General features: G+C 41.4%; 1 protein-coding gene across 3 annotated transcripts in view; it reads left to right on the top strand.

The window, feature by feature from the left end:
* CCDC178 (coiled-coil domain containing 178) overlaps positions 1-19226 on the top strand; it is an 825613-nt gene that overhangs the window by 34908 nt on the left and 771479 nt on the right. For all 3 annotated transcript variants that reach the window (XM_073676720.1, XM_073676718.1, XM_073676719.1), the window contains exons 2-5: positions 4374-4428; positions 5173-5312; positions 10406-10440; positions 11305-11384. In XM_073676720.1, the coding sequence (XP_073532821.1) occupies positions 4392-4428; positions 5173-5312; positions 10406-10440; positions 11305-11384 (292 nt within the window). In that variant the 5' untranslated portion in view covers positions 4374-4391. The remainder of the gene's footprint in view (positions 1-4373; positions 4429-5172; positions 5313-10405; positions 10441-11304; positions 11385-19226) is intronic.

Here is a 19226-nt window from a genome sequence, read left to right as displayed (position 1 = left end):
CCAAGCAGTCCAGATGAGATTGAATTTCTCAATCCTATTTTCGTTCATAGCAATACGATATTCATAATTTCTAATATCTTTGATTCTAGAGCCCCAAATTTTTAATTTTCACAAGGGTAACAGGAGAAAATGGTCCATACAAATTGTTGTGCAATTTGTCCTGAGTAGACCGATACCCCATATGTGGTGGAAAACTGCTGTTTGGGTGCACGGCAGGGCTTGGAAGGGAAGGAGGGCTATTTGACTTTTGGAGTGCAAAATTGTCTGGAATAGATAGTGAACGCCATGTCGTGTTTGCAGAGCCCCTGAGGTGCCTAAACAGTGGAAACCCCCAACAAGTGACCCCATTTTGGAAACTACACCCCTCAAGGAATTTATCTAGAGGTGTGGTGAGCACCTTGAACTCACAGGTCCTTCGCGGAATTTTAAAACATTAAACTGTGAAAATTAAAAATTACGTTTTAGCCCCAAATTTTTCATTTTCACAAAGGTAACAGTAGAAAATTAATCCCAAAATGTTTACACAATGTCTCCTGAGTATGGCAGCGCCCCATATCTGATCAAAAACTACTTTTTATGCACAGTGGAAAGCTCCAAAGGAAAGGAGCACCATATCAGAATGCAGATTTGACTGGAATGGTTTGCGGGTCACATTGGCAGAGCCTCTGAGGTGTCAGGACAGCAGTACCCCCATAAGTGACCCAATGTTTTAAATCACAGCTCTTAATGAAATCAACTAGGTGTGCAGTGATCATATTGACACCACATATGTTTCACAAAATTTTATACCATTGAGCGGTGAAGAAAAAAAATTAAATTTTTAACACTATAATGTTGTTTTAGCCCCAGATTTTACATTTTCGCAAAGAGAAATAGGTAAAAATGACCAAATAATTTGGTACACAATTTCTCCTGAACGAGGCAGTACCCCATATGTGACTGTACAGTATTGTTTGACAACACTGCAAGATTCGGGATGGAAGTAGCGCTATTTTACTCTTGGAGAACAAATTTTCGTAGAATAGTTTGCGGACTCCATATACAGAGCCTCTAAGTGCCAGAAGAGCAGAATTCCCCTCAATTAACCCCAATTTGTAAATTACACCCCTCTGGCAATTTATCGGTGCAGTGATGATTTTGACTCCATTGGTGTTTTCTAGAAACGAGCCGCAATGGTTGCTTAGTGAAAATGCAAATATGCCTTTGTAGTGGCCAGTACATTGTAGTGCTCATACATTGTATTGTACATTGGCGGTAGTATGATGCAATAGTAAGGATTGATACGTTGTGCCCTGTTGAAACTGGTTGACCACTGTCACTATCTTCTCATGTACAGGAATTAGGGCCTCTCTATTTGTGTAATGTACATGTTTTCATGTGTTTTTTGTATATACAGTTATATGAAAAAGTTTGGGCACCCCTATTAATCTTAAGCTTAATGTTTTCTTAAAATTGGTGTTTTTGCAACAGCTATTTCAGTTTGATATATGTAATAACTGTTGGACACAGTAATGTTTCTGCCTTGAAATGAGGTTTATTGTACTAACAGAAAATGTGCAATCTGCATTCAAGCAAAATTTGACAGGTGCATAAGTATGGGCACCTCACCAGAAAAGTGACATTAATATTTATTAGATCATCCTTTTGCAAAAATAACAGCCTCTAGTCGCTTCCTATAGCTTTTAATGAGTTCCTGGATCCTGGATGAAGGTATTTTTGACCATTCCTCTTTACAAAACAATTCCAGTTCAGTTAAGTTTGATGGTCGCCGAGCATGGACAGCCCTCTTCAAATGATCCCACAGATGTTCAATGATATTCAGGTCTGGAGACTGGGATGGCCATTCCAGAACATTGTAATTGTTCCTCTGCATGAATGCCTGAGTAGATTTGGAGCAGTGTTTTGGATCATTGTCTTGCTGAAAGATCTATCCCCTGCGTAACTTCAACTTTATCACTGATTCTTGAACATTATTGTCAAGAATCTGCTGATACTGAGTGGAATCCATGCGTCCCTCAACTTTAACAAGATTCCCGGTGCCGGCATTGGCCACACAGCCCCAAAGCATGATGGAACCTCCACCAAATTTTACTGTGGGTAGCAAGTGTTTTTCTTGGAATGCTGTGTTTTTTTGACGCCAAGCATAACGCCTTTTTGTATGACCAAACAACTCAATCTTGGTTTCATCAGTCCACAGGACCTTCTTCCAAAAAGAAATTGGCTTCTCCAAATGTGCTTTTGCATACCTCAGCCGACTCTGTTTGTGGCGTGCTTGCAGAAACGGCTTCTTTCGCATCACTCTCCCATACAGCTTCTCCTTGTGCAAAGTGCATTGTATAGTTGACTGATGCACAGTGACACCATCTGCAGCAAGTTGATGCTGCAGCTCTCTGGAGGTGGTCTGAGGATTGTCCTTGACTGATCTCACCATTCTTCTTCTCTGCCTTTCTGATGTTTTTCTTGGCCTGCCACTTCTGGCCTTAACAAGAACTGTCCCTGTGTTCTTCCATTTCCTTACTATGTTCCTCACAGTGGAAACTGACAGGTTAAATCTCTGAGACAGCTTTTTGTATCCTTCCGCTGAACAACTATGTTGAATAATCTTTGTTTTCAGATCATTTGACAGTTGTTTTGAGGAGCCCATGATGCAAATCTTCAGAGGAGATTCAAACAGGAGAACAACTTGCAAGTGGCCCCCTTAAGTAGCTTTTCTCATGATTGCCTACACCTGGCTATGAAGTTCAAAGCTCAATGAGGTTACAAAACCAAAAAAAGTGCTTTAGTAAGTCAGTAAAAAGTAGGTAGGAGTATTTAAAACAAGAAAATGATAAGGGTGCCCATACTTATGCACCTGTCAAATTTTGTTTGAATGCAGATTGCACATTTTCTGTTAGTACAATAAACCTCATTTCAAGGCAGAAACATTACTATGTCCAACAGTTATTACATATATCAAACTGAAATAGCTGTTGCAAAAACACCAATTTTAAGAAAACATTAAGCTTAAGATTAATAGGGGTGTCCAAACTTTTTCATATAACTGTAATTTTTAATGAATCTAGCAAAAGTTATATTTAAATTCTGCTTTATTGCTGCATAACCATCATAGTTTTTTTTTCCTTTCTTTTTTTTTATGGTGTTCATTGAAGGGGTTAACTAGTGGGACAATTTTATAGGTTAGGTTGTTCTGGACACTGCGATACCAAATGTGTATGCATTGCAATACACCAGCACTGCAATTCATGAGACCAGTGTGATTACACAGGCAGATCGCCTGTTATACCCTGCCTGCGGCTGGGTGCAACAGGCCACCGTATCTGGCACACCACGAGGTCATTGTTTGAGCTCTGGGTGCAATGACAACCATCAGCGCCCCATGTTTTTTTTCACAGGGGTGTTGTTGGGGATGAGAGAGGGAGCCCCCTCCCTCTCACAGCCTTCCAAATGTCAAGAGCGATCATGGCATCTGGAGGGTTAATGAGCCTGGGGCGGTGCTGCGCTGAGCTCCTTCCATGATCTTGCTAGAGGTTCTGATATTTCAGCATCTCCTGCACGATCATACTGTGATCATCAGTCAGATTGACTTCCCCATCACAGCGATTTGAGTGCGGGGACCGATGACATCGGTCCCCTGACCTCTTCCCATGCTACTCGGCTGTCAGTGACAGCTGTTGGCATGGAACTGTCAATGTATGTTTACACACACACACAGTGACAGTTAAAATACATGATGGACATAGCACGTCATGATGCAGGAACTGACACCCACTCATGATGTATTATACCCGTCATTAGTCGAAAAAGCTTTAAGCCTTTCACATACTGTACATCAGTTGGCAGTCAGACGTACTATGGTTCAGCCAGCAGCTCTATTGTCCGGCTCTTCTTTACACAGGATCACTTGCTCTGCTGAATAATAGTGCTCCTATGTTCTCTGTGAAAGAGCCACTGCTAGACATTTCTGGCGGCGGCTTATCTCAGGGAGAACAAAAGGATCATCAGTCCAAAATCAGAAATGTCAACTCCTTAACTCCTTCAACAATCAACTGTCTGGTGCTCCCATACTGTAGACTGTTGGCCAAACCCATTGTTACTGGCGGGTTTGGCTGATATTAGCCCAATGTTTCTGGTGGACTTTAGGCCTTAGGAGCCAGATTCAACTACATCCTCTACATCCTCAATGACTAATATATTTTTGCCTGCAATTTCTAGTTAAAATAGTTTTCCATTGTATAAATGAATTTGGTTTATACCATTAGTGATAGATCTGATCTTATAAACTAGAAATGAACAAAATATGGCAATATAATAAAAATGGTGTTATTGTAGAAGAAAGTTTTTAGTGAAAATTCCCCATATTTTCTTTTTGGCAGACATTTCCTACAATCAGAATGACTGACGTGCAGTTAACGCTCAGTGGTCTGTATAGTAAGTTCAATTTGTAATTTTATAAAATTCTCATGACATTTCATTTCATTTCATTTCTATGAACACTAATCCTGTGGGTTAGGCTTTATATATACTGATATTTGTCTTTGTTATTCTAGTCTCTACTATTTTTTTTAATTAAAAGCACAGAGATATGGTTTTGTTAATGGCCCCATTAATAATTTTAATTTAAAGTAAAAAAATGTGCGTGTCCATATCCTTTAATGCTCTGTGTTTTAGGTTAACTGCACACAGTGAGTTTTTGGTGCGTTTTTTGTCCGTTTTTTTCAGTGCGTAAATGGGCCAAAAGCGCATTGCATACCTTATCCCATGACTTCCTATGACATTTTTCTAGTTCTGTGCACATGATCAGGAATTTTCCTGACCGGATTTCTTGTGAGGAAAAAGATGCAGCATGTCCTTTCTTTGTACGTTTCCGCATGCGTTTTTGCCTATACAATGCATTGAAAAAAACGCATGGCAAATCTGCAGACAAAAACGCATCAAAAATGCATGTAAACGCTGTTGATTTTCCGCAGCATTTTTATTGCCAAGAGGTGCAGAAGCGCTGCAGAAATTTCTGCAAGCAGTTCCTGAACGTGTGCACATAGCCTTAATGAATGTAATATTATTTAGCACGTCAGGATGTCTCTAGTATAAATCTTCCACAATCTGCTGATTCTTATATGGTGTTGTAACAAAGTGATAAGGCTTCACAATGATCATTTGGTCTTCTTCCTGTAGGTACAAATACCAGTATGGCTTTGATGGATACTCAGAGACGACGCAGCTGTGAACTGGTACACACGCCATTACCATGTGTTAACAAGGCTCTCAGTCACATTGACAAGCTGGAGGGAAAAATTAGGGAGTGGTTTATGCACGTGAGTAATAATACATTGATATAATTCATTCTTGTTCCCGGATTGCATTACCCCATAATGCACCTGAATGTAGAGGGCTTCTTGATAAAAGGGAATCTGTAACCTGCTTTTTGCCACATAATCTGGGAGCAGCATAATGTAGCGATAGAGATCCTGATTCCAGAGATGTGTCACTTACTCGGCTGCTTGCTATAGTTTTTTTTGATAAATAAAGCAAAAATATCAAATTGGAGGAGGACCCCCTAGGGGACCCGGCTCCGCCAAATCCACTATGAAATACCAAAGATAGCAAAAAAATGTGGACCTAAAGCTTAACCTTTAATTACTAAGATTAAAATGGCAATCCTCAAATAGTATAGACATACAAACATATTTATTAATAAAAAAATGTAAGAACACCCCTGTCCCTGTAAAGGAGCAATTATTGACAATGGTCAGATCAGTAACGGGGGAAGTCATGGATAAGTATTGCATGATATATAACTAAGAGCACACTTAGGCCTACAGACAAAATAGGCTCAAAAATGCACAAGGATGACTGCACAAAGCTCACTATTAAACGAGAAAGGGAACAAAATCAAAGAGGAAAGATCTCACCCAGTATATGGTTTCCAGAGATTCTTATCCGAGTCCTCCTTATGCCTCTTCAACGGAATGGAGTCTTGGTTATCCACAGTCCCTATTAGTCCCTGAAAAATGGAACTGATCTTGATAACCCCGACTCCCGCACTTACAAGGGCAGTCCACAGCTGGCCCGGACTTACTGGCACAGCCCTGAGCTGACCCTGTGTGCCTCCCGACGCGTTTCTTCAGTCATCTGAGTCATCAGGGGAATAGCACATGTGTCTCCACACCGGGAAAGGACTAGTCACCCATCATTTAGATACAAATGGGTTCCCTTTCTCGTTTAATAGTGAGCTTAGTGCATTTTTGAGCCTATTTTGTCTGTAGGCCTATGTGTGCTCTTAGGTATATATGATGCGATACTTATCCATGACTTCACCCCTTTACTGATCTAACCATTATCAGCAATTGCTCCTTTACAGGGACAGGGGTGTTCTTACATTTTTTATTAATAAATTTGTTTGTATGTCTATACTATTTGAGGATTGCCGTTTTAATCTTAGTTAAGTTTTAGGTCCACATTTTTTTGCTATCTTTGCTATAGTTTTTTTGAATCAGATCATTTTTATTAAGAAAATCACACAATAATGTTTTTACAAAGAGATTTTCAATGTTACATGGTATCATTATATACTATTGTTATACATAAAATACAATAAAGTTGTCATCTTTTTCCAAGGATTTGAGTTTTTCATTCAAAACAAAGTAATACAACCCCCCCCCGATAACGCTCCAGAGAAATCTATATTCATACTGTTTTTTATGATGTATATACATTAGAATATCTGCCATTCAGATTTAATAAGTAGTTTGCATGTGTACTGACCATACTTATAACATTTAACCTGGAATGATCATACCACAAGAGTTCATGGAACTAGAAATTGCCATATGCCATCTCAGGAGTAGTCCAGATGGCAGGCCTGGAACATTCAACCAGGGTTCCCAGATGTTGTCAAATTTCTTGATTGCTTTTCTCTTTCTATATACCTCTTTTTCCAACCAAATAATATTGTTTAGTTTATTTATTAACTCATTAACAGTCCGTGATTGAGCGTCTAGCCAATGTTGTGCAATAAGTTTGCGTGCTTGAAAGACCTATAGACTAAAAAAAAATTAACTATAGAAAAAGATTAAGTAGCACCCTGTATTGCTAAGCATAATTACTCTAGTACATTGAAACTGCATTATTGCCATAGAAAATAGGAAAGCGCTCCATAATGTAAAATTTAATTTTATTAGTTGGCTCCTGTTCACACCTGCTTAGATGTGCTGGTCATTTTCTTCTATTTGTAGCAAACCCTTTTTTGACATGTGCACTCCCACTCCCATCAGCCTTAGGTGTTTTTTAGTAGCTAGCTGGTTTATTCCTGCCCCATAAATTGTAGGCTTCTTGCCCAGGAGAGGTGACATATCAGGACAGGGACCCAACAATGAAGGACACCTTGACTTTGGATGTTGTGCTCACATATATTGGGCAATCTATGCGCTAAGTACCTTCTTTTTTACTGTAATTTTTCATAGTAATATTACAGTATAATTTTTTAAATATTTTATATACATTATGTAGTGCTTTCCTATTTTCTATGGCAGTAATGCAGTTTCAATGTTCTAGAGTAAACATTCTTAGCATTTCAGGTGCAACTTAATCTTTTTCTATAGTTAATTTTTTAATTGGCTCCTGTTCAGACTAGCTTGGATGTGCTGGTCATTTTCTTCTATTTATACAACTGACTCTGTGTGAGCCATAATAACAACTCTATGTTCTCCTTACTGCGGAGCAATTACATGTGCCAGAGCACACCTGAGTGTGATTAACATCTTACATCTCCAGCTGTCAGTGTGGGGGGAGGGGCCTTACAGCAAAGTTGGCAGAGCTACAATTGCTTTGTCATTGCTAATGTGTATCTGGACCTGCCAATAAAGCTGACTTGAACTTAATAGGAGAGATACTAGAAGTGTTTGGAATGACACTTAACGCCACAGCACTGACCCTTCCCCCACACTGACTGCTGGAGATGAAAGCTGTTAGTTACTCACACTCAGGTCTGCTATTCTCTAGCGCATATCATCACTCTGAAGGGAGAGAGCAGACTGTTTGTCAATCTATGTCTCACACTTTTTTGGGGGGTGAATTAACAAAGAAGATTTTCATATTTATACAGGTAGTTCACAATTACCATTTTCCATCAATCATTACTTTTTCAAAACTTAGTGGGCCATTTCCAATAGCTAATTAGACAGTTTTTGGCAGTCATTATGGTGCCACTTTGGTCAGTAGAACTAATGGTAAGAAATGAAAGCAATAAACTGTATAGCAATAGAAATAATGTTCTTGTGTTTTAAACAAAATAATAGGTCCAGCGGACCAAGTCTTGGTTTTCAGATTATTGCAAATGAATGTGGTATTTTTTTGTATCATAAAAAGTTGCATAAGGGTATTTGCAAACATCTTCTTTTTCAGGTGGGTCCACTTCAAAAATTGCCTGAAAATCTCTTATTAACCCCTTTATCACCTTGGGTTTTTTCCATTTTTGCTTTTTCTTTTTTGCTCCCCTTCTTCCCAGAGCCATAACGTTTTTATTTTTCCATCAATATAGCCATGTGAGGGCTTGTTTTTTGAACAACACCATACGTTTTACCATATTGTGTACGGGAAAAAAATTCCAAGTGTGGTGAAATTGCAAAAAAGTGAAATTCCACAATTATTATTATTCTTTTTTTTTTTATCAGTTCACTAAATGCTCAAACTGACCTGCTATTATGATTCTCCAGGTCATGATGAGTTCATAGATACCAAACATTTATAGGTTAAAAAAAAGTCCAAAGTTTGTAATAATAAAAAAAAAAAATGGCGCCATTTTCCGAGACCCGTAGTGTCTCTATTTTTCGGGATCTGGGGCTGGGTGAGGGCTTATTTTTTGCGTGCCGAACTATGAACTACCATTTAGTGGTAGGTACAATGTTTTGATGGCCGTTATTGCATTTTAATGTTATGTTGCGACGACCAAAAAAACTTAATTCTGACATTTTTATTTTTTTTCTCGTTACGCCGTTTACCGATCGAATTAATTCTTTTTTTAATATTGATAGATCGGGCGATTCTGAATGTGGCGATACCAAATATGTGTATTTTTGATTGGTTTTTAATTGTTTTATTTTGAATTTGGCAAAAGAGGGGTGATTTGAACTTTTTTATTTTTTTTAATTGTTTTAATATTTACATTTTTTTTACTTTTTGCATGCTTTATTAGTCTCTATGGGAGACTAGAAGCTGCGATTATCCGATCGCCTGTGTTACGCATAGCAGAGCTGCAGCTCTGCTATGTGTAACAAAAGTGCTCATCTGCTATAAGCTGTCGTGTGCCTGAAAAGGTGCGGGTTCATCGCCGGAGCCTGCGCCAAAGAGGGGGAGGCGACCTTGGATGTACCTGTACGTGCAAGGTTGTAAAGGGGTTAAATACTCAAAAGACTGAACATATGCATTTCTGTGTAAAACAATTTGCTGTTTTGTTCATGCGTTTACATAGTTACATAAGTTGAAAAAAGACAAAGTTCAAGTTCAACCTTCCTCCACCAATTATAAATTCTTTGTCACTAAATTAGCTTTTGAACATCTTTAATCATTTCAGTTAAAAAGAAGTGACCTGAGTCACCTGACCATCCTTCAGGAGTTTTTGTCTCAAGACGCTCTCTACTTTATAATAGAAATAAATGGAAAGGCTAAAAAGATGCTCAGAGTTATGAATGTTTTGCCAGAGTTTTTGCTTAAAAAAACAGCTGGTGGTTTCTTCATTGTTGAATAAAGCTAGAAAAACAGCTGGAAAACATCAGTTAAAAAAAAAAAAATCACAAAAATGTTAGAAAAACGCTAAAAAAATTGTCCCTGGTCAAAAAAACACTCTGGAAACGACCCAAAAACTCTATAAAAAGACGCTTTTTTAAAAAGTGTTTTTTTTGAAGCATCTTCCTCCTGAAAAATTTGGCGGAATTGCTCACCTTAAAGACGATGTGTGCACATACCCTAATTGTCCAATGTACGTTCTGTGTGATTTCCTCAGTTTTCTAGATCTCGGCTCACTTTGTGAATCTTATTATTCCAGTAGATAATACTATGTACAAGTCATGTGAGGGACACACAGGTGCTGCTCTGATAACTGTGCTATATGACCTGGGCTCATTGTTATCCTCTGGAAATAAAGCATGATGGCTTCAGATGACGGCAATTTATGGATCTTGACAACCATGAAGAACATGTACACAAAGTAAACCATTTTTTTTTCTAAAACCAGAAAATCCTCTTAATGTCAAAAAGCCATGATTTGCCGACCTGAACTTTGTATTGAAACCCGAGGTTTTGGCATGTGGGCTCCATCTGTTTTCAGTTTGTCAAGAATATTGGACTAATTTTACATGACATATTTAACTGAAATTTAAATGCTCACTCCCATTCTTTGTTTTTTTTTCAGCATGATGACATTGCACAGAATAAATGTGTTAAATGGTAAGAATCTATTTGTGATCCAGAGATAAATATTACTTCTTACATCAGTCAGATAGTGAATGACTAATTAAATAGGCTCTAAACCTGGCAATGAATGAAGAGAAAAGGTTCTCTTCTCATGTCTATTTGGACATTCAGTTTGTCTGTTCCGTTTTAGGGGATCCATGGAATGTTGTGGAAACGGAAACAGAGGGACCCCATTAATTATCACTTATTATTATAGGGCCCATTTTGGTTCCATTTTTTTGGAGCGAAAAAAAAAAAATTCCATTCTAAAAAAAGGACAATAAAGAGAACCCAAAAAATTCAATGGGCCCCCTGTGCTCCCTAAAACGGAACAGACAAATGGAACGTCTGAGCGGACACGTGAACAGAGTGGAACACGTGAGCAGCTGTGGAAATGAACAGTCTTGTAGAAATCTGACAGCTAAATAAATCCTGTACTTTTCAGATAAGGTCATTAGTCTATTTTAATGTTCCTTTAATGATGGGTTGTGTGGGGTAATCCTGAAATGTAACCATGAATATATGCAGAGTAGTGAAGGATACGGCCACAGGAACTACTCAGAAGAATGATTCATCTTTCTAGCACGAGTTACAAAATAAAAATCATAAGTTAATTGCTTTTTCTGACATGTTGCAATGGGATGAAAAATATGGGATGAGCTTCAGAGTTCAGTTATGATTATTTATCATTTTTTTTATAAATTTTTGTTGTAAAATGGCCTGTTCACACGGTACAGCAGGATAAATGATACTATCCTTAAAGATTTTGTTTCCTTTCATGATGCAAGAAAGGTACAATTTTGTACGTAGCTGATTATTCCTGTGATTGTTTCTTCTCACTGTGGTTGGTGTTTTTAGGGCCTCCTGTGTGAGCAGTGAAGATGCCCCAGTGGAGACCCCAATGCTACATGTCAGGGGAATTGGTATTACCGACAAAGGTACCAGGTTTATGATTCTTATTTCAAATACAATTTTTCTAAAATTAAAGATTTTTTTCCAGTGCTGCATTATTGATAGCCTATTCTAAGGATAGAGGGTCAGCTTCTCACACAATTATATGCTGTTTAAATGAGGTTGGCGAGTGCCATGTCTACATCATTTTTACACTGCTCGGTACATTTAGTAGGGGGAGTGCTGGATTTTGAAGCTTTATCCCATTCAATTGCCATTCATATTGTAGTCACAGAAAACCCCTATTAATATTATTCCAAACTATCCGTGAGGTTTCTTTGGCTCTCTCTTAAATGAGTGAATGCAACTATTCCAATAATCCTGAAATCAATCAATGATGATGATTAAAATTGGACACATTTGGGATTCATATGAGAAAATACAATCCTGATATTACATGGTTTTATAGGTTGAAAAAAGACATAGGTCCATCAATCTCAACCTATCTAAATCAATTACACATTGTTTGCTGGTAGATTATTTATAACCCACAATTACATTTGATATGAGAAAATCATTTAATCTTTTTTAAAATGCTGACATAGTTTCTGCTATTACTGCCTCTTATAATAGGGAATTCCACCCTTCATATACAATTTATTTACTGGCAAAGACGTGCCTGCTGTTATCTCTTCCAGTTCTCTTAATTTAGGTCATTGTATATGGGGCTATAGGGGATTATAATGTGTATAGAGGGCTACGGGGCATCTTGCTGTGCATTAGGGGGGGCTACAAGGCATCAAACCTTGTATAGGGGAACTACAAGGCATATTGTGTATAGGGTGGTTATTGGACATAATATTGTGTATAGGGGCTATGATCCATCATACTGTATATTGAGTGGCTATGGGGCATCATACAGTGTATATGGGGCATTATACCGTGTATAGGGGACTATGGGCCATCATAGTGCATATACGGTGGCTTGCAAAAGTATTTTGTTACATTACAACTCGTGTTTAAATATTTTTGTAATCCGATTTGTGTGTGATGCATCAGCACTAAATAGTCCGTGAAGTGAGAAAAATATAGGCATAAATGAAATTTATAGGCTCAAATAACTAAAATCTGGCATGTGCATATGTATTCACCCTTTTGTGATAAAGCCCCCAAAAATTTCTGCTGCAAGCAATTAACTTCAGAAGTCACATGCTTAGTGAAAGGAAGTCCACCTGTGTGCAATCTAACTGTCACTTGGTCTGTCAGTATATACACTCTGAAAGGCCACAGAGCCTGCAACACCATTAAGCAAGAGGCACAACTAACCAAACAATACCATAAAGACCAAGGACATCTCCAAACAAGTCAGGGACAAAGTTGTTGAGAAGTACAAGTCAGAGTTGGGTAACAAAAAAAATATCCCAATCTCTGATGATCCCCCGGAGCACCATCAGATTCATTTTCATCAAATGGAAAGAACATGGTACCACAACAAACCTGCCAAGAGAGGGGCGCCCACCAAAACTCTCAGTCCGGGCAAGGAGGACATTAATCAGAAAGGCAACATAGAGACCAGAGGTACTGTAACTCTGAAGGAACTGCAGAGTTCCCAAGCAGAGATTGGAGTATCTGTCCATACAACTACAATAAGCCATACACTCCATAGAGGTGGCCTTTATGGAAGAGTGGGCAGAAAAAAGTCTTTACTCACACACAAAAATTGTAAGGCTCGTTTTGAGTTTGCCAAAAGATGTGGGAGACTCCCCAAATGTATGGAGGAATGTGCAGCGGTTACATGAGACCAAAATTGAACTTTTTGTCCACAAAGGCAAACACTATATCTGGCACCAAACCAACACAATGCATCACCTCAAGAACACCATCAGTGAAACATGGTGGTGGCAGCATCATGCTGTGGGGTTATTTTTCGGCTACAGGGACAAGCGAAATGGTCCGAGTTGAGAGGAAGATGGTGCGAAATACAGGGATATTATTGATCAAAACCTATTTCAGTCTGTCAGTGATTTGAGACTGGGACAGAGGTTCACCTTCCAAGAAGACAATGACCCAAAGCATACTACTAAAGCAACACTTTAGTGGTTTAAGGGGAAATGTGTAAATGTTTTGGAGTGGCCTAGTCAAAGCCTAGACCTTAATCCAATAGAGAATCTGTGGTCAGACTTGAAGATTTCTGTTCATCAGAGGAAACCATTTAACTTAAACGAGCTGGAGCAGTTTTGCCTTGCCGCAAAAGGAGGCTCTACAAAGTACTGACTTTAGGGGGGGATAGTTATGCGCACTGAAGTTTTCAGTTATTTTGTCCTATTTGTTTGCTTCACAATAAAAATAAAAACAAAATGTTCACAGTTGTATGCATGTTCTTTACATGAACTGATGCAAACCACTGTGGGAGGCTTTAGGGCATCATAGTGCATATAAAAGGTGTAAGGTGGCTGCCGGACCCATAGTGGATGGGAGATATGTATCACAGAGGTGCATGTCCTCTGTGATATAAAACTGTTGTAATGCTCTAGTACACATAGTACTAAGAGGGGTTAATTGGCCATGACAGCTTGATTGGGAGCAGCTGAAGAGTTGGGAGAGATGGCTGCTCACCATATCTTCACCCCTGGTGTGGTTCAGATTGTAAAATGAGGCCTGTTTGTCTCACAGATGTCTGTGAATGGAGGTGTGTAGACCTATTAGATTGTGTGGCTTTGCTAAAAGACTAAAGCCCCCGTCACACTAAGCGAGATCGCTAGCGAGATTGCTGCTGAGTCACTAGTTTTGTGACGCAACAGCGACCTCAGCAGCGATCTCGCTACGTTTGACACTTAGCAGCGACCAGGCCCCTGCTGTGAGATCGCTGGTCGTGTCGGAATGGTCTGGACATTTCTTTGATCGTTGAAGCCCTGCTGGGTAGCATGCATCGCTGTGTTTGACACCTTACCAACGACCTTGTTAACGACTCAGACACAGAAACACATAGGCGTGCATCGTTATACAGATCGTTACGGGTCGCCACATCGTTGCTGCATCGTTGGGAAGATCTGACTGTTTGACATCTCACCAGCGACCACATAGCGATGCAGCAACGATCCCTGACAGGTCGTATCGTTGTCAGGATCGCTGTAGCGTCGCTTAGTGTGACGGGGCCTTAAGAAGCTGGACGCTAAGCCAAGCGGGTGAACCCGCACTATTGTATGAACTGTTTACTTTGTTTCACTTTGTGCCTGAAAAGGGCCATATTTAAGTATTCTGTGATGTGGTTTATGAGGACTGAAATAAACCAGCCGGACTTTTAAATAGAAATGATTCTTGTGATACCTCATATCACTCCCAAGTGAGTAGAATTGTTACATTTGGGGCAGTGTTCCCAGGGAATACGTGTGACTGCTACAGAAGTACTGCATGCCTTGGGTGAAGGTGGCTATAAGCCAGGGAGCAACGTAAGACACCATGGAGGACCTGATTAAACACCTGGTGCAAGCCCAGGTGCAGCACCAGCACCACCAGCAACAACTGCAGGAGCAGAACCAACAGCTGCAGCAGCAACAACAGCTGGCACAACAGGAGATAAATAAGCTGCTTATGCAACAGCTCCAGGAGCACCAGCTAGAGATCCAGCAACAGCACCAACAACAGCAGATTGAATTACTCACAGAGGGGGTGCGTGTTATGGTAGCAGCTCTGACTCCAAGGTCAGCTGATGTTTTCTCTGTCCAGAAGGTGGTGAGGAGAGCCTTGCAGAAAATGACTCCGGGTGACGACATAGAGGTCTTTTTAACCGTTTTTGAAAGGGTCCCCGATAGGGAGAAACTGCCGACCAAAGCAGTGGGCGAAAGTCCTGGCACTATACTTAGCAGGGGAGCCACAAAAGGCCTACTATGATTTAGCCTTACAGGATGCCAAAGAATATGCAAAATTGAAAACAGAAATTTTGGCTCACTTGGGGGGTGACAATGACTTTCAGGGCACAATGGTTCCACTGCACAGCATATCACCATGACAAACCATGAGGGCCACACTCCCTCTCCAATTGATCCCTGGGAAGAAGATGGCCAGAGTCGTCATTGAGACAGCCCGAGGTACTGAGTCCAATGAGGTCAGCTTGGTCCAGAATTTATTGCACTCAATTATTTTAGGCCCGGACTTTGTGTTGTTTTGGGACTTGTGGGGTAGAGGCTTCGATTGCTTGGATAAGAGACGGGTTGCCCCTAAAGAAGTCTCACCACAGGCAGAGATCCTGACCAACCAAGGAACACCCTTTATAAGTAAAGTGATGAGGGAACTGTGTAAGGCTTTGCAAATTAGACAACTGAATATGTCTGTTTACCATCCCCAGACAGACGGCCTTGTGGAAAAGTTCAACAAAACCCTAAAGAATATGCTTAAGAAGGTCATAGAAAAGGACTGTCGAGACCGGGACTGTCTCCTCCCGTATCTATTATTCTCTATCCAGGAGGTTCCACAAGCTTCTGCCTGATTAACTCCGTTTGAACTTCTGTATGGCCGACATCCGCTCAGTCTCCTTGATATAGCAAAGGAAACCTGGGAAGCCGAGGTCACGCCCCATCAGAGCATCATCGAGCACGTCACCCAGATGCAGGAGAGGGTTGCTAAGGTAATTCCCATTGTAAAGGAACATCTTTTCCTTTATGATGGGAATTGCCTTCGCAACCCTCTCTTCTTCTCCAGGCACAAGAGGCTCAATCACGGGTCTAGAACCGGTCAGCCGGGGTGAGGCAGTTCAGCCCCAGGGACCGAGTCCTCATGCTTATTCCCATGGTAGAGAGTAAGATTTTGGCCAAATGGCAAGGTTCAAATGAGGTGATAGAGAAACTGGGTGAAGTGAACTACAAGGTTGATCATCCAGGAAGACAAAAGCCATACCAGATCTATCAAGTCAATCTTATCAAGGCATGGCAAGACAGAAACCCCGCTGAAAATCCATGTTTGCTGGTTAAGCTTAAAGGGGACATTGAAGATGTCACCGTAGCTGAGATTCTGTCAAAGACCCAAAAACAGCAGTGTCGAGAATTGCTGCAGCAGGACCGGGACCTGTTCTCATATTTGCCGGGGTGTACAGATGTCATAGAACACAAGCTTCTGATGGAACCCCATGTGCAGGTGAACTTGAAGCTCTACCGAATTCCCAAGGCCCGGCGAGAACTGATCTCCAAGGAAGTGAAGCTTATACTGAATCTCGGAGTCATTGAGGAATCTAAGAGCGTGTGGCCTAGCCTGATTGTCCTTGTCCCAAAACCAAATAGCGAATGAAGATTCTGTAATGATTATCAGAAGCTGAACAAAGTCTCCGAGTATGACGCATATCCGACGCTGCATGTCGATGAGCTGATCGAGAGACTTGGGACGGCAAGGTATATGACCACCTTTGATCTAAAGAAGCGATATTGACAAATTCCCATGTGACAATAAGCCAAGAAGAAGACAGCTTTCTTCATGCCAATAGGTGCTTCCAATGTGTCCAGATGCCATTCGGACTGCAGGTAGCTCATCCACCTTCCAGAGGGCCATGGACTGGATCCACGCACCCCATAAGAATTACACTGCAGCATACCTAGACAATGTCGTAATCTTCAGCCCGGATTGGGGAAGTGATCTAGGAAAGGTACAGGTGGTGTTTGATGCTCTCAAGAAGGCAAGGTTCTCTATAAATCAAACAAAAATGTGCCATAGGGAAAGAGGAAGCCAAAATACCTTGGATATCTAGTAGGTAGGGGTGAAATCAAACCTCAGATCAATAAAGTGGACGCAATCCAGAACTGACCGAGACCGCTCTTAGAAAAGCAAGTTAGGGCTTTTCTGAGAATTGTGGGGTACTATAGGAGGTTTATTACAAACTTTGCCATGGTGGCTGCACCCATGACTGATTTCCTTAAGGGGACAAAAATCAGTTATGGCGAAATGAACGTCTGAGGTGGAGATGCCTTTCAAGAACTGAACGAAGCTCTGTGCAAGCAGCCGGTCCTGATAGACCCTGACTTTAAGAAGGAATTTGTATTCCAAACGGATGCCTCAGAAGTCTTATTAGAAGCTGTCCTTTCTCAGGAGATGCAACAGAGAGGAGCATCCTCTTCTTTACCTGAGTAGGAAACTGTTAGCATGTGAGAAAAATACTTCCATTGCAGAAATGGAAAGCTTGGCCATAAAGTGGTAGGTGGACACATTGCGATACTATCTTTTAGGGTGAAAATTTAAATTGGTGTCAGACCATGCCCCATTCAGGCGGATGAGAGAGAAAAATGGAAAAAATGCTTGTGTTACCAGCTGGTTTCTAGCGCTTCAGGATTTCCACTTCCATGTGGGACACAGAGCCGGAAAGTTACATGGTAATGCTGATGCTCTCTCGAGAATCCCGTGTCTAGTGGTAGAAGGTGGCTATGGGCCATCATATTGGATATAGGTGGACCATGAAGCATCATACTACTGTGACAGAGTCACTGGTATGATATACGAGGGGAGGTATGTGTCACTCTGGTTGCTCTCCTGTGTGAACTGAAACCTACTAAATTTCTTCCAGCATGTTCTATGCAAAGAGGGTAGGAGGCCATTCCCCTGCCTCCCCTCAGGGTGTGGCTGAGCAGGGTTAAATGGTCAGTAGTTTGTTCTGCGTGGTGTGTGGTCTGGAGAGGAAAGTCTCCAGGCTGTGTTTGGCTGAAGCCAGAGAGCAATACCGGAGGACTGGTGTTGGCTGAGACTTTACCGTGCTACCCAGAGCGGGCAGAGGCTTGCTTGCTAATGGACTCTGTTATACCTTCTCTTTTGTTTTCCCGTTGACCCCGAGAGGGCCTGTTTATTTTTATGGGACACTGATGGAAGTTTATGTACCTGTCACAGAGACTGGTGGATGTCCTGGGTAAAGGCTGTCAGTCAGCAGGAAATGTCCAGCTGCATGGAAGAGCTAATTCAGCACCTGGTGCAGAGCCAGCAGAGCATGCAGCAACAGCACTTGCAGTGCCAGTGGAGCTTGCAGCAGAGCATTCAGCAGCAGCACCATGAGCAACTACAGCAGCAACAAGAGACTACTAAGCTGCTGATGCAACAGGTTCAGCTCCAGAAACAGCAGCAACAGGATCAGCATTGTCAACAGCAGCAGCAGATCGAGTTACTTGCAGAGGCGATCCGTGGCAAGGCGACGGCTCCAACAAGTCCAGGTGATGACGCATACATCAGGAAAATGGTAAGGAGAGCATTACAGAAGCTGACCCCGGGGGTTGATGTTGAGGCGTTCCTGACTGGTTTTGGGAGGGTGGCGGAATGGGAGAGATTGCCGCTGGAGCAGTGGGCGGAGGTTCTGGCACCATATTTGACCGGGTAGCCGCAGAAGACCTATTATGATCTGGCTTAGCAAGATGCAAAGGAAAAAACTGAGATATTGGCACACTCAGGAGTGACTATGTCTGTCAGAGCGCAAGGGTCCACCACTGGGCTTATACTGGCGACAAACCTCCACGCTCACAGATGTGTGACTTGTTATATCTAGTCCAGAAGTGGCTACAGCCCGAGTCTTACTCTCCTGCCAAGATAGTTGAGCGTGTGGTGATGGGTTGCCCAAGGCGACCCTCGGAACGCAGACAACCTTGTGGGCCTGGTAGAGAGGTACCAAGTGGTCGAAAAATCCCTAGGGAACTCCGACATAGTCACCTCCCCATATTGGAGTGCCCAAAAAGGGGCGGGTTCACCACAGAAGGGGTTCAGAGCCACAACTGGGGGGGGCGTCCCAATTCCACTGAAGGTGCCCCAAGGACTGTTGTTAAGGATATAGTCTGTTGGCGGAGTCACAACCCTGGACACGTAGCCGCTCAGTGTCATATGTTCACTGAGCCCATGCACTGCAGCCTAGGCAGACGATGCTCTTATACTTA

Source organism: Phyllobates terribilis, unplaced genomic scaffold, assembly GCF_046119375.1.
Source record: "Phyllobates terribilis strain yellow unplaced genomic scaffold, ASM4611937v1 Scaffold_4__5_contigs__length_816908805, whole genome shotgun sequence".
NCBI lineage: Eukaryota > Metazoa > Chordata > Amphibia > Anura > Dendrobatidae > Phyllobates > Phyllobates terribilis.
The sequence above is the reverse complement of the archived record's forward strand: the minus strand, read 5'-3'. Positions and strand labels throughout refer to the sequence as shown.